Consider the following 15,299-nt stretch of genomic DNA (forward strand, 5'->3'; position numbering starts at 1 on the left):
CTGAAAAGGTGGAATATGACAATAGCTTACTAAAAGATCACCCTTTTTAAATGTAGAAGTTTTAAAATATGCACAGTAAATAAAATATTCAATCTCTCCTCAAGAAGTGTGTTAATTTTATATTCATGAAAATTACCATAACTCTCCTAGAAACAAACATCTGCCCAGTGATAGGGTTGAGCCCATTTGCCTGGCTGCTTAGAATATTCATGTCTTGCTCCTGGCTGTTGCACAATTCAAAATGAGTAAGACTAATAGACTGAATAAACTAAAATACAGCCATCACCAAGATGCCAAAGCTGCACAACATTACAATCTGAACATCACCACAAAAGCCACTGAGTGTGCTATAAAACAAGGATGTTAATGTAGTGTCAAATGAAAAAAAAAGAATATTAGTGAATTACTGAATAGTAGCCAGCATTTTAGTGCCATGCTTTAGTTGCCACTTGCTCTGCCTGTGGAATCTATTCCCAGAGCATTGTCTGAAATTCTGTTCCTTGCAAGCAGAAGGAAAATTGGCGTTTGGACGCAGCATGTCGGAAGCAGCAGTTGAAACAGACTAACTGAGGCACAGGTGCATTATAACTCTGTTCTCGAACCCAGTAAATATTCAGGACCCTTTCTAAATAAATGTGAAAGTCAAGACATATCTGGCAAATTTAACATAGTGCTTTGAAGTAGGAAATGCAGTGAATACTGTACTCATGGACTCTAAAGGTTAGTTGATAGGTGCTACAAAGGAAATTTACTGATAAAACTAAGGCACATGGTACTAAAGAAACTTTGCCAGTCTGGGTTGGAAATTGAATAAAGGATGGAACCCAGAGAACAGTGATCATTAGCCGTTAATTTGTTTGCCAGGAATCAGCTTTATTGTTCTTCAAAATACATACAAATGTTCTGGACTTGGGTACAGGGAATAACACCAAAATTACTAATGACATAAAAACAGAAATGTGGTTAATTGTGAAATGCAATAACTTCACAAGAACAGCATCAAATTAGTAGATTGTGTAGACAGATGTCAGATTAAAATATGGAGAAAGGTGGTGATATATTTTGGGGGAAGTATGAGAAGACAGAGATGGTAGATGATAAAATTTCAAATTGAGTAGGGGAGTAAAATCATTGGGCTCAAAATACAAATCATTAAAATTGGGATGACAAATGGTAAAAGCTGGAAAAACCACCATTTGGGATTCTAGATTTTATAATTATAGGATCTCAGATTGGAAAAACAGGGATTGCTCTCCCTTGAGAAGACAAGGTTGTGCGGAGATTTGATCGTGAGAGGTCTAGACAGAAAAAATAGAGGAAAACTGTTCCCTTTAGCAGAGGAGTCAAGAGCTAGAGGGCAAAGATTTAAAGGGATTGGCAAAAGAACCAAAGGTGACATGAGAAAGCATTTATTTTTGAATACAGTGAGTAGTTAGGATTTGGAATGCACTGTCCGAGATGGTGATGGAGGCAGATTCAACTGTGGTTTTCAAAAGGGAATTGACTGAGCACCTGTAAATAACAATCGAGGGTGACGGGGAAGGGGTGAGGGAGTGGGACTATGAATTGCTCGAGCAGTGAACTGGCTTTAAAGGCTCTGTGTAGTACCTATTCTATTTTATAAACATAAATATTGTGTGCAATATACTAAATGTACAGTAATCACTGGTGAGGCTGCATTATGCCCAGACTGCATGCTTTGCTTTAGGCAGGATGTTGGCTATGGAGCAGGTGCAAATGATTCACTAAGCTGATACAAGGTTGAGAAGTTTCAGTTTGGGGAAAAGATGACAGAAACTGAGAACTGGAGCACAAAGCTAAAAAGACAATTTAACAGACTCGAGAGGTTTTGGTGTCGTGAATCAGGAAAAATGGTCCTCTCATCAGTGAGGACATCAATTTAGATTGCAAAAAGGGAGAGGTTATGAGATTTTGCAACACAGATCATCATTCGGGTGTGGAATGTTCTACCAGAAACAATGATGAAAGCAGAATTCATGATATCTTTAAAATATCAGAAGGCTAGGTCAGGGGAATGGATTACGTGGTTCGCTCAATAGTAGCCTATAGCTGCAAAATTTGGCAATTCTATGATTATACACCAGGATCAATTTTGTGAAAGATATGTCCCTGTGACAGCTCTCTTCAGCTGCATTATCACATGGTCTTATAAATCAAACCAATTCATGGGAAGCCTTAAATATCAAATTTAGATCAGATGGAGGCCAAATTCCAATAGGGCTTACATTGTTTAATTCCTATTTGTTTTTACTCTGCATCTAAAATTATACCAACATTGCATTTCTACAAAAATAAATTCCATGCATCATTTCAAAACCTTGGTTAAACTAAACTATAACAACAATTCTTGGAATGCTTATGTTTGTTATTTTTCATAATTCAGCATTAGGCAGTTATTCAACAGCGACAGCACAATCTTCACAATGAAGCCAGGCAGGCCATTTCTTCATTTCATTTATGCGAGTCTCCCTAGCCTTAAATTTCCTGGTACTGTATAGATCAAAAATGTGCAAGATTGAACAGAAAAGTGGCATCATGCTGTTGCAACTTAGATCCCATGACTTTCCTTGAGTGGGAGAACAAAGGGGAAGGAGAAGTGGCTCAACATGGATCATAAGTACTGGTGAGAAATACAGAATTCACACTCCTTTGTTTTTTCGCTATGGAGTCTTGAGTAATCTGGTAAACAGAGGTGCTGCCGACAGTTACAAATTCTGCATCCCACTAGCTGCACGTTTTCATCATGTAGAATCAGAGAATCCCTACAGTGCAGAAGGAGACCATTTGGCCCATTAAGTCTGCACCTACTCTTACCCAGGCACACCCCCCCCCCCCCCAACCACCACCACCCTATCCACACAACCCTGCGCATTTACCATGGCTAATCCACCTAAGATGCTTAATGATCCACAATGATTGGAAAATTACAAGCTGAAAATGGCATAAATCAGCAAAAGCACCAGTGCTGAACCTGGTTTACTCTGCATGTCAATTTATATATTTTCCTATTTGGTATCCATTTCTCCTCATACTTATCTGTGAATCACCTTTGAATATTCTTTATGATAAAGGCACTTAAAAATGCTAGTTTTTGTACATTAAAATACAAAAAAAACCTGAAATGTTGATCAAAAATGCTATTTCTCTTCAGGATCAAATGCTTTTTCCAGGTTGCAAAACGGCCATCTTTTTTACCCCAACTACAAGAGCCTTTTGGTAAAGTACATTTCCAATGCTGATGATCAACTGCAGTAGAAACAAAACAATGTGTTTACCCAAATCTCAGTATCAAATTGGCTAGACCTCTAGATTATTGAAAAAAATTACTCAATATTCCAAAATACCATAGAGAGCGGACCAGCCAATTTACAAGTCACGAACAACTATTCTTGTATGAAATGCTCAGTTCAGTCTGAATGCTTGCATCTATATAATTCATATTGTTCTTACAAGAGTAGAAGAGTACTACTGTGGAGAGTTTGAATGGTTATGAAGATTAAGGAAGGGATTACACATATTAGAGTGAAAATTGGCGTAATGACTCATGGCACCCAGACTCCAAACTGTGATCAATTCCAGTGGCATGCATACATAGAATCCCTACAGTGCAGAAGGAGGCCATTCGGCCCATCATGTCTGCACCAACAACAATCCCACCCAGGGCCTATCCCTGTGCCACACACATTTACCTCGTTAATCCCTCTAACCTCCGCACCCTGGGACACGAGTGGGCAATTTAGCATGGCCAATCATCTTATCCCGCAAGTCTTTGGTGATAAATCAGGGAACCCAAGCTAAAAAGGCTGTATAGAATAAATATCTGAATCATCTTATTTAATTTTAGATATAAAAATACTTGAGCAATATGTAAAGCTAAACATTTTACAAGTATTGCCATTTGCAAGAATGTACCTTGTCTCTTTGAGTTTTATCACATGCCTTTAAAATGCATTCTGTAGTACATTTTAAATCAGGTTATTTGAAATAAACTACTCAAACATCTCATTCATATTAAAAAATATTTTCAGTTATACTTGCAATGATCCAGAAAAAAATAATTTGTGTGCAGCCTTGTTTTCATAAGGGCTGAGTGCAAACTTAATATGTAAATTATGTTGGGTTTCTCAAGAAATCAAGGAAGAAATTATTTGCTTTTCATTTTGCTATTCTGTATCAGTCAGATTGGAATAAATGAATGATTACTCAAGTGAGATTAATGAACAAGGCGATCTTTCAACACTGGGTAATACTTATAATAATTTAGAATCATAGAATACCTACAGTGCAGAAGGAGGCCATTTGGCCCATCAAGTCCGCACCGACTCTCCAACAATAATCCACTCAGGCCCTATCCCCGTAACCCTCTGCATTTACCCTGCTAATCCTCCAAACCTATAAATCTTGGGACAGTAAGGGGCAATTTAGCATGACCAATCCACCTAACCTGCACATCTTTGGACTATGGGCGGAAACTGGGCTACCCAGAGGAAACCCATGCAGTCACAGGGAGAATGTGCAAACTCCAAACAGGCTGGAATTGAACCTGGGTCTCTGGCACAGTACTAATCACTGTGCTGCCCCACAGGCACCACAAAATTAAACACCACTTTTTCATGTCACTTGACTCTGCCCTGCCTAAACTCATCTGTTGCTGAAACTATTTCCAAACCTTTCTCAACGTATTCCAGTGCTCTCCAGCCTTCCACCCTACAAAAATTGAAGTTCATCCAAAACTCAACTGCCCATATCTTGTGACGAATCCCTAATTAATGGTTCATGATAATATTTTTAAAATAATGTTTAGTACTTGGAAGATTAATGTTTTGACTGTGGAAAAAATTGAATAAATGCAACTAAAGCAGTTTGGTGTCTATTATACCTAAAAGGTCGGCGCCATGTTGACTTAAGAGATCAGCCACTGTAAAGGTATAAAACAGAAAGTGGGCTTATTTAACTGGAGGTGCAGTATCTACTCTGCAAAGAAGTGCAGTACAGAGAGATGTTTTGTTTTGATAAGTGGAGCTAAGTTATTTTAAAAGCATTCAGTGAACTCTGAAAAGTTATTTTGCCATGGAGATGTGTGGGACAGGAGGTGGTTCTTGGTTTGTTGAAAACAGTGGAATCTTGTTACTTTATTGCCCTATTGGGTAACTGGGATTTCCAACTTTTAGTCTACTTTGAACAAAAAGTTACTGGTCCCTAACTGGATCATAATTTTAACTCACATCAAGTCCCATCAATGCATCATTTGCACTTGTTGACCTACTTCAGTTTTTCTGGTCATGTAAAGCCTTAATTTTACAATTTTCATTGTTGTTTTCAAATTACTTTATGATCTCATTCCCTTCAATTTCTGTAACCACCCCTAGTACTAAAAGTCTTCAAGTCTCTAATTCTGGCATTTTCTAAGTTCCCAGCAGTAATTGTTCCACTATTGGCTGCTGTGCTTTAAACTGGCTCGGCCTTAAATTATTCGTCATACACAAATAATTATCTTTTTCATCAAATGTTTTGTCTTTCAGTTTTACATAGCCCAAGAACAATATGTTCAGTTATATAACTCTAAGATGGCATACTCGTATTTGTGGTTCTAATAGTGGAAGTGGTTCTGATGATTAATGAAGAGTGTGGCAGCATTTCATCAAAAGCATATTGGCACAAGAACGCTAACCAAGTCCTCTGAAAACACTTGTCTAATCAGGAACATTTGCAATTTCCTGACACACATTTCATTTGTGTTATTGTTAGATACATAAAAGTCGAATAAAACATTTTAAAAGGTTAAGTTACTTGTAGTAACTACAGAGCATCCAAAATCAGCCATCTCCATAAGGGACAAATATCAATGACCTATTAATTTGGAAAATTATAAATGGATTTATAATTTCATTGTATCTCTCTTGCAGAGAGCTAGCAGGGAAAAGTCTTGAAGTGACTTGACAGGGTGGACTCTGACGGGATGTTTCCCCTGATGTACATGTGTTTGGGAGGAAAGGGAGGATGTGGCGTGGGACTAGTCTAGAAATAGGGGGCTGTTAAAAAAAAGGCTGCTATTTATAACAGAGGTATGGAGAAATTTCTTCTCTCAGGAGGTCATTGATCTGTGGAATCTTCTTCCCCAGAGATCAATGGAGGTTAGGTCATTGAATGTATGCAAAGCTGAGTTAGATAATTTTTTGATGAACAAGAGTGTCAAGGGTTGGAGTGACCGACAAGAAAGAGAAGTTGAGATCACATCCTACTGAATTCTTGTGTTGTGTTCAACTGACCTATTCCCATTCTCCCACCTTTTCCCCCTTGGTCCTGCAAATATTTTCTCTTCAGATTCCCTTTTTTTGATTTATCATTGTCACATGTATTGGGATGCAATTAAGAGTATTGTTTTCTATATGCTAGACAGACAAAACATATGATTCATAGAGTACATAGGTGAGAAGGAAAGGAGGGTGCACAGTGCAGTACAGTCATAGCTAGGGTGCAGAAAAAGATCAGCTTAATGTATGGTCGGTCCATTCAAGAGTCTGATGGCAGCAGGGAAGAAGCTGTTCTTGAGTCGATTGGTAGGTGATCTGGGACTTTTGTATCTTTTTCCTGACAGAAGAAGGCGGAAGAGTGTGTGTCTGGGGTGCGTGAGGTCCTTGATTATGCTGGCTGCTTTTCTGAGGGAGCAGGAAGTGTCGACTGAGTCAATGGATGGTAGGCTGGTTTGGGTGATGGAGTGGGCTACATTCATAACCCATTGTAGTTTCTTGCGGTCTTGATTACAGCAGAAGCCATACCAAGCTCTGATACATCTGGAAAGGATGCTTCCTATGGTGCATCTGTAAAAATTGGTGAGAGTTGTAGCAGTCATGCTGAATTTCCTTAGCCTCCTGAGCAACTAGAGTTGGTGGGCTTTCTTAACTATAGAATCAGCGTGGAGGGACCAGGAGGGGCTGTTGGTGATCTGGACACCTAGAAACCTGAAACTCTCGACCATTTCCATTTCTATGACTTCATGACTGTTGATGTAGATGGGCACATCCTCCACTACGCTTCCTGAAGTAGATGACCGTTGCCTGTATTTTACTGACATTGAAGGAGAGATTATTGTCGTCGCACCATTTCATCATTCTCTATTTCTTTCATGTACTCCGTCTCATTGTTGTTTGAGATCCGACCTACTGTGGTGATGTCATCAGCAAACTTGAAAACGGACTTGGAGCAAAATATGGCCACGCAATCAAAAATGTATAAGGCGTATAGTAAGGGGCTGAGGACACAGCTTGTGGGGCACTGATGTTGATAGGTGACAGGTGAACTGAAGTGGATCCAGGTGATCTGGGTGTCCGGAGTTGATGCGTGCCATGACTAAACGTTTTTGAAAGTTATGATTGAATCTGTTATCACCACATTTTCAGATAGGGCATTCCAGATCCTAACTATTTTCGGAGTTAAAAAAGTCTCTGTCACCTCTAGCTCTTTTGCCAATCACATTGAAACTATGTCCTCGGATTCTTGATCCTTTTGCCACGTTCCGCAATTTTGCAGAAAGTCCAGGTGATAGAGAAAATGTCAGTTTGAGCACAGTGTCAACAGATCATTGGCATTAATTATCAAAATTTTGAACAACACGTTTAATTTATGAGTGCTTTTTACTACACTTTTGAAACTATTCATAACATAAACACTTGCATATCAAATTTGTAAGCATTTTAAAGAATCTTGAACCTTTATTTTAGCAGACTTAAGTTAACTTTGACTTAATTTTTTTAAGGTTTGTTCATGAGGTGTGGGTATTGCTGGCTAGGCCAGCATTTATTGCCCATCCTTAATTGCTCTGGAGAAAGCAGTGGTGATGTGATGCATTATTGAACCACTGGAGTTCATGTGTTGCAGGAACACCCAGACTGCTATTAGGGAGTTCCAGGATTTTGACCGACAATAAAGGAGAGAACAATATAGTGCCAAGTCAATATGGTACGTGACTTTGAGGGGAACTTGCAGGTGGTGTTGTTCCCATGCATCTGCTGCCCTTGTCCTTCTTGATGGTAGAGTCACAACAGATTTGGAAGGTGCCATTGAAGGTTGAAGGAGTCTTGGTGAGCCTCTGCAGTGCATCTTGAAGATGGTACACATGGCTGCCACTGAGTGTTGGTGGTGCAGGGTCTGAACGATTACTCTGGTGGAAGGGTGGCAATTAAACAGGCCGCATTGTCCTGCTAAGTGTTAAGCCTCGAGTGTTGTTGGAGCTGTCCTGATCCAGGCATTTAGAGAGTATTCCATCACATTCCTGATTTGTGCCTTGACAGACAGACTTTGGGGAGTCAAGGAGAGTTATTCATTACAGAATTCTCTGTCTTTGAGCTGCATTTGTATTAAAATGGCTAGTCCAGTTCTGTTTCTGGTCAATGGTAACCGCCAGGATGTTGATAGTGGGGGAATTCATCAATGGTAATTGCATCGAATCTCAAGGACGGATGGTTAGATTCTCTCGCGCTGGAGATGATCATTGCTTGGCACTTGTGTCCTGCAACTGTCACTTGTCACATCAGCCCAAGGCTGAATATGGCCAGGTCTTGCTGCATGTGGACACAGACTGCTTCAATATCTCAGGAGTCGTCAATGGGCTGGACATTGTACAATCATCAGCGAGCATCCCACTTCTGACCTTATGATGGAGGGAAGGTCATTGATGAAGATGGATGGACTTACGACACTATCTTGAAGTACTTCTGCAGTGATGTCCCAGGACCGAAATGATTGACCTCCAACAACTACAACCATCTTCCTTTGTGTTAGGTGTGACCCCAAAGAGCAGAGAGTTTCCCTTTGACTCCAGTTCTGCAAAGGCTCTTTGATACCACACTTGGTTAATGCTGCCTTAATGTCAAGGATAGTCACTCTCACCTCATTAGTTCAGCTCTTTTGTCCATGTTTGGACCAAGGCTGCAATGAGATCAAGAACTGAGCAGTCCTGACAAAATCCAAAGCGAGTGTCAGGGAGCAAGTAACTGCTGAATAAGTGCCACTTGATAGCACTGTCGATGACACTTTACATCACTTTGCTGACAATCAAGAATAGACTGATGGTGCATTACTTGATTGGATTAGTATTGCTTTTTATGGTCAGGACTTACCTGGGCAATTTTCCACATTGTAGGGTAGATGTCAGTGTTGTAGCTGTACTGGAACACCTCGACTCGGGATGAAGCTAGGTCTGGAGCACAAGTCTTCAGTATTATTGCCGGAATGTTGTCAGGGCCTGTAGCCTTTGCAGTGTCCTGTTCCTTTCGCCATTTCCAGATATTACATTGTACAAATTAAACTGACTGAAAACTGGCAACTGTGATGCTGGAGACCTTGGGAGGAGGCCAAGATGGATCATTCACTTGGCACCTCTGGCTGAGAATTGTAACAAATGCTTCAGTCCTGTCTTTTGCACTGGACTCCCCATCCTCAATGATGGGGATATTTGTGGAGCCTCCTCTTCCAGTGAGTTTGTTTAACTGTCTACCATTTGTGACTTGATGTGGCAGGACTGCAGAGCTTAGATCTGATCTGTTGGCTGTGGATCGCTTAGGTGTTAATCACATGCTACCTCTGCTGTTTGGAATGTAAATAGGTGTGTTGTCTTCACAAGGCTGACACCTCATTTTTAGGTATGCATGGTGCTGCTCCTGGCAAACCCTCCGAGACTCTCTTTTTGATGCAGGGTCAATCTCTTGGCTTGATGGTAACAGTAGTGGGAGATGTACTGGGCCATGAAGTTACAGATTGTGGTTGCATACAATTCTGTTGCTGACGGCACACAGCGTCTCATGGATACCCAGCTTAGAGGTGCTAAATCTCCCATTTAGTATGAGTACCAATATGAAGATGGGATTTTGTCTTCACAAGGACGGTGCAGTGGTTATTCCCACCAATACTTGAATGGACAGATGTGGCACAGTGGTTAGCACTGCTGCCTCACAGCGCCAGAGTCCCGGGTTCCATTCCGGCCTTGGGTGACTGTGTGGAGTTTGCACGTTCTCCCCCTGTCTACGTGTGTTTCCTCCAGGTGCTCTGGCTTCCTCCCACACTCCAAAGATGTGCAGGTTAGATGGATTGGCCAGGCTAAATTGCCCCGTAATGTCCCAAGATGCCGAGGTTAAGAGGATTAAGGGGATAAATACTTGAGGATATGGGGATAGGGCCTGGGTAAGATGCTCTGTCGGAGAGTCGGTGTAGTTTCAATGGGCCGAATGCACTTTAGGGATTCTATGAACCTGTGACAGCTAGATTGTTGAGGATGAGATTACTACTTGCTAAAGACCCAGTCTAGCAGCTATTTCCTTGAGGACTCAGCTAGCTCTGTCAGCATTGGTGCTATGAAGCAACTCTTAATGATGGACAATGAAGTCCAATATCGAGGGTATATTCTGTGCTGCTTAGTGCTTTCTTGAAGAGCTGCTGAACATGGAGAAATACTGATTCATCAGCTGAGGTGGCTGGCAACGAGCAGATGGTTTCCTTTCCTTATTTGACTTTAAGCTATGAGGCTTCATGGGGTTCAGAGTTGATGTTGAGAATTCCCAGGGCAACTCGCTCCTGTTTACCACTGCTGTCCACTGCCCCTGGTGATGATGGCGTCTGAGACAGTGTCATATTTAAGCAATCATACCTTAAGAGACGTTGGCCTGTTATTCCACTAGTCAGTGGGACAGCTCTAATTTTGGCATGGACGCTGCAGGGTTGACAGGGCTGGGTGTGCCATTGTCATTTCCGATGCCAAGTGGATCGTTGGTTTCATTCTTTTTAGACTTTGCAGTGGTTTAATACAACTGAGTGGCTTTCTAGGCCATTTAAGAATCAACCAGATTGTTGCGGGTCCGGAGTAGACCAGACCAGGTACGGGCGGCATATTTAGTCCAGATTGGTTATTACTGCAATCGATAATAATTTTGTGGTCATTAGACTCGCTTTTAATTCCAGATTTATTACTTGAACTTAAATTCCACCAGCTGCTGTTTCAAATCCATGTCTCCTGAGCATTAATCTTGGCTTCTGGATTACCAGGCCAGTGACATTACTATTGCGCTGCCACTTGTTACCATTTCAGTACTTCAGTCTATTCTGTAGTATTTTAACTCTCAAGAACTGCTTCACTTTAGGTTCTTTAACGATACACGGTGAACATTTTTGTCTTACATTTTATGAAGGGCAAGCTACTAGAAGGAGCAAAAAACTTCCCTTATATCTCCCAACAGATGAAGAGAGACTTTTAATATCATCCATATGTACTCATTTAAATTCAGACCCCGGAGATGAAAAGATGAATCACTACAATGTTAACAAAATATATGCAAGAAGTAAACAAAAATAGAAACTGATGAGAAGGTCAAATACAAGGTTCTAAAGAGGTATTGATAATGAGACATTTAGCAAACATTGACAAGTTTGTTTCAGCAACATTTTCACATTTAGTCTGCCCTCTCTTATTTTATTTTTAAAGTACTATATGGAAGGAGTGTTTATTTTCATTTAGACCTCTCCTTTGGTTAGATTCATGTATTTGATTGTGATGACAGGGAAAAGGAAAATGGGTCCTGTTCCTATGATACTCAAGCATACCTCCTGACAGGTTGACCAAAGAACAACGTTGTCGTCTGTGAAGGTGTCCATGGGATGGACCATCGTGCCCTCCTGACAGAGGATAGCGTTGATGAGGGCAAGAAAATGGAGGAGAAAGGTGTTACAAAATAAACTGCACTTATAAACACAACAAAAATTACTGAATAACTCCATAACAAAGGAAAAATATTTCCCATTATCCAGTGGAATTACTACATCACCTGTCATGCAGTTATAATATTAGAAGCAAACACTTTCGTGAGTGAAATGCACATTTCTATTCGCACTTTTGCCAGCTGTGCTGCAGCTTCTTTCTACAACTGCTGCAAGCTGGGAAAGTGACAAGCAGATTTTTTTTTAGCCATTTCACTACATGTTCCGTCTTCTTTCTGTAATGCAATCCAGCCAGTGGCTTTAACTATCATAAACAAATTCTCTCAACAAGTTGGCTTATTTGAGCCAAAATGCTGTGAATAATGATATCGTGCAGGTCCCCAGTAAATGCAGTCATCCCTCCTAGAATACAGTAATCTGCCAACGATACAACATATGTTGCACAATGCTTGGCAGAATATTCAGTACAAGAACCATTGCTGTACTGTATTTCAGTGGAGGATACTTTGTCAAACAGGTTTCCAACTCCAAATGACATCCAAGTCTAAAAAAGTTGAACTCAATTCTTCATTAAAAACAAAAACATTTTTGTTAAATAAACTGGAATATTTCCCATTTATTTACCTCCTCAAAATCATATTTAGAGAGGGAGATGATCTTCCTGAGGTTACACAAACGTTTTACAAACCTATCTATGATGGTATGTTAGTTTGTAATCAGTTGGTTACAAAAATGAAAACTGGGCAACGTGCATGATAAGAAATTAGAAGAAATGCATCAATCATTAAATGACAAAGGCGACTGGAGCACCATACTTGGAATCTTGAAATAAACATTTAAATCAAATAGAACTTATTTTGTGACCAACCTAAGTATTTGGCGACATGCATTTATGTCAGTGAAAGGGAAATCTTTGCAATGAATAAAACTTGGTTATGGGATACATCTGCTAAATTTTAGAATTCATCGAACAATACTTGACCAATACTCAACCCAAGTTTATGACGTGCTATACATCACAATCCTTGTGCTAAAATTGCAAAACACTTGCTTAAAAAGTGTACATATACCCAGAGTTGAAGTTCGAAATTAAATCTCAAGACAATAGATTAATGAAAAGTTCATCACTGCAAAACCATACCTGTGTCAGCACTGGTTTGGCTACAAACGCCACTGCTGTTTGGTACCATTACTGCTGAAGAGGCTGCAACTCTTGAATGATGGTTAGAATGCAAACTATTTCCCAAAGTCATTGCAGACTGATGAAGCAGCCCACAATTGCCACTACCATGGAGCTGTCCGACTATCCCAACAAATTGATTGTTTGGGCCCTGACAACTGTGGATTAAATTAGTACTTGTATTTTGGCAAGAAATACCTTCCCCTCTTGTTAAATTTTGAGTCGATAGGTTATGAATGGAACCTGAGTTCAGACTGGTATTTGAGAAGTTATGTTGGTTGGAGGAACAAGAAATACCTGCAGTGGAACTACCACAACTAGTACTGCTATTGCCACTGATTTGAGAACTTTGTGAACTCATAGATTGAAGTAACTGAGACATGGTGTTATTCATAGTTACAGATGAATTTTGTCCTTGTTTCCTTAGAGAGTCAATCACAGACTTTGGGACGCCTGAGTTGCCCATCTGAGACTGTTTTAGCATACTCAATACTGTGGGGGTTGCTTGCTTCCGTTTCCTTAAAGGATCCTTTTGCTGTGCCATTAGCTTGTCTCTCAGTGCTGCGCGCCCACTCTGACCTTCATTGACTGAAAGAAGCATGTTGGCAGTTGGTGGAAACATGGTATTTAAAGTGCTGTGTCCTTCACTATTGCCACCACTGCCAACTCCGCCACTACTGTTACTACCAGACAGTTTGCTTTGATTAGCTAGCTGTGCTTTGGCTGCTGCTGAAAGTAAACTGCTTGCTGGAAATGAGGCAGCATTATGCTGGTTCAAAATTTGATTTAAGGGCATTCCTAGCAAACCTGGCTGACCTTTTTGTTGTTGTACGTTTCCAACAGATACAGATGGAAACAAAGGATTACTCTGAGGATTTAGAACATTGTTCATTCCAACCAACAATGGATTAGGAATATCTTTGTATTGATGAAGAAGCCCATCAGGCTTGGTGGATGGACTGGATGGCATAGATGGCCGTGGAGAACCCATAGATGACCTCGGTGACCTTGGAGGTACCTTTATCCCACTGCAGCTTGACTGAGGACCAGCAGGTGGCATCATTAAACTTCCATGATCAGAGGATGTAGAAGATGACCTTGATCTCTGTGGTGATGCCTCAATTCTTCCCATGACAGGTCCCATCATGTGGATAGGGGAGGTGACCGGAGCAGGAGATACAGATGTAGATGTTGAATGTTGAATTCTTGGTACATGAGTTCCATGGTTTACAGGGCCAGGTTTGACAGTTGGCAATGGTAGGTTGCTTGGCAAAGGGACAACAGCAGGAGGCATGTTTACATTCATCATAGGTACCTGAGAGTGCATGGTTGTTGGGAAATTAGATGCATTTATGAGTACTGGGTTAGGTTTACTCGGTATGGGGTCAAGGATACCTAATGGATCCTTTTCAGAGGGCAATGGCTTTTTCTGGAGAGCACATGATGTTGGGGCTCCTTGGGGAGGTTTGTGAAACATAATTCTTGGCATATCAATGTTTGATGAATAATTACAAGAGGGCTTTTTCATGACAGGGCTTTTTGTAGTCATTGTTGGTGAAAGAGGTATAGAAGTCCTACCAGCCAGAGCACAGGATGAGTGGGATGAAGAATTTTGCATCAGAACTGTGGGTGGGGAATGGGGAATTCTATTTATGTGAATAGGACTGGAGTTCGGCCCAGCATGAAAGCCTGGATTATTTCTCGTAAATACATCAGGGCTTCCCACTGTATCAGTCCTAGGAGATATAGAACCATCTCCATAGATTTGTGATCCCGATGATGCTGGGCTGGATAAACCACCATGGCTTCCACGATATGGAGACTTCTGTCCTTGATCATTGCTACCCAGTCTCTGCCTGGAATAACCATGAAGTTCCTGCTGGGGACTGCCACACATGTCCTGTTGGTAAATCCGTGTCACAGCATTTGGACCCCCTGTCATCAATTTAGGCAGAAACGTATTCTTATAGTCTGGCACCGTGGAATTCACCATGACTTCTTGTGATTTATTCCTCATCGCTCTTGGAGTTGCAGCCCGTGACTGCACCATAGGAGTTCCACCTTAAAAAAACAGAAAGGTTGGTCAATCATAAAGAACATAAATTTCAGAGTAACACCACTCACTCCTTTAATCAACATCTTCCTTCACCATGTGTCGACCCTTGCTTTATCTCCAGAAATAAATTGATCCCCCTATAATCTTAATGATCCAGTTCCCTTTAAAAATAATAATTGACTTTGAATAAACGCCTTCCCTGGGAGTCTATTCCAGCAAAGGGAGAAAGAAATGTTACAACTGGTCTCAAAGCTAAAGAGATTTGAGTACAGGGAGTTTTGTGAGAAAGAAAACTATTTAGAATTCTCACTCATGATTGTTGGACAGCGATTCCCA

The 15,299-nt window shown here is 40.7% G+C and overlaps 1 protein-coding gene across 7 annotated transcripts in view; it reads right to left on the bottom strand.

The window, feature by feature from the left end:
• mbd5 (methyl-CpG binding domain protein 5) overlaps positions 1-15,299 on the bottom strand; it is a 215,736-nt gene that overhangs the window by 62,107 nt on the left and 138,330 nt on the right. For 6 of the 7 annotated variants that reach the window (XR_013499496.1, XM_078227995.1, XM_078227997.1 and 3 more), the window contains exons 5-6: positions 12,869-14,968; positions 11,614-11,685 (exon numbers count right to left, since the gene is read on the bottom strand). Coding sequence is in view for 6 of the 7 variants with exons in the window: in XM_078227995.1 (XP_078084121.1) it covers positions 11,614-11,685; positions 12,869-14,968 (2,172 nt within the window). In the remaining variant the exon portion in view is untranslated. The remainder of the gene's footprint in view (positions 1-11,613; positions 11,686-12,868; positions 14,969-15,299) is intronic. The other variant, XM_078227996.1, reaches the window with a different exon arrangement.

Source organism: Mustelus asterias, chromosome 14 (genome assembly GCF_964213995.1).
Source record: "Mustelus asterias chromosome 14, sMusAst1.hap1.1, whole genome shotgun sequence".
Classification (NCBI taxonomy): domain Eukaryota; kingdom Metazoa; phylum Chordata; class Chondrichthyes; order Carcharhiniformes; family Triakidae; genus Mustelus; species Mustelus asterias.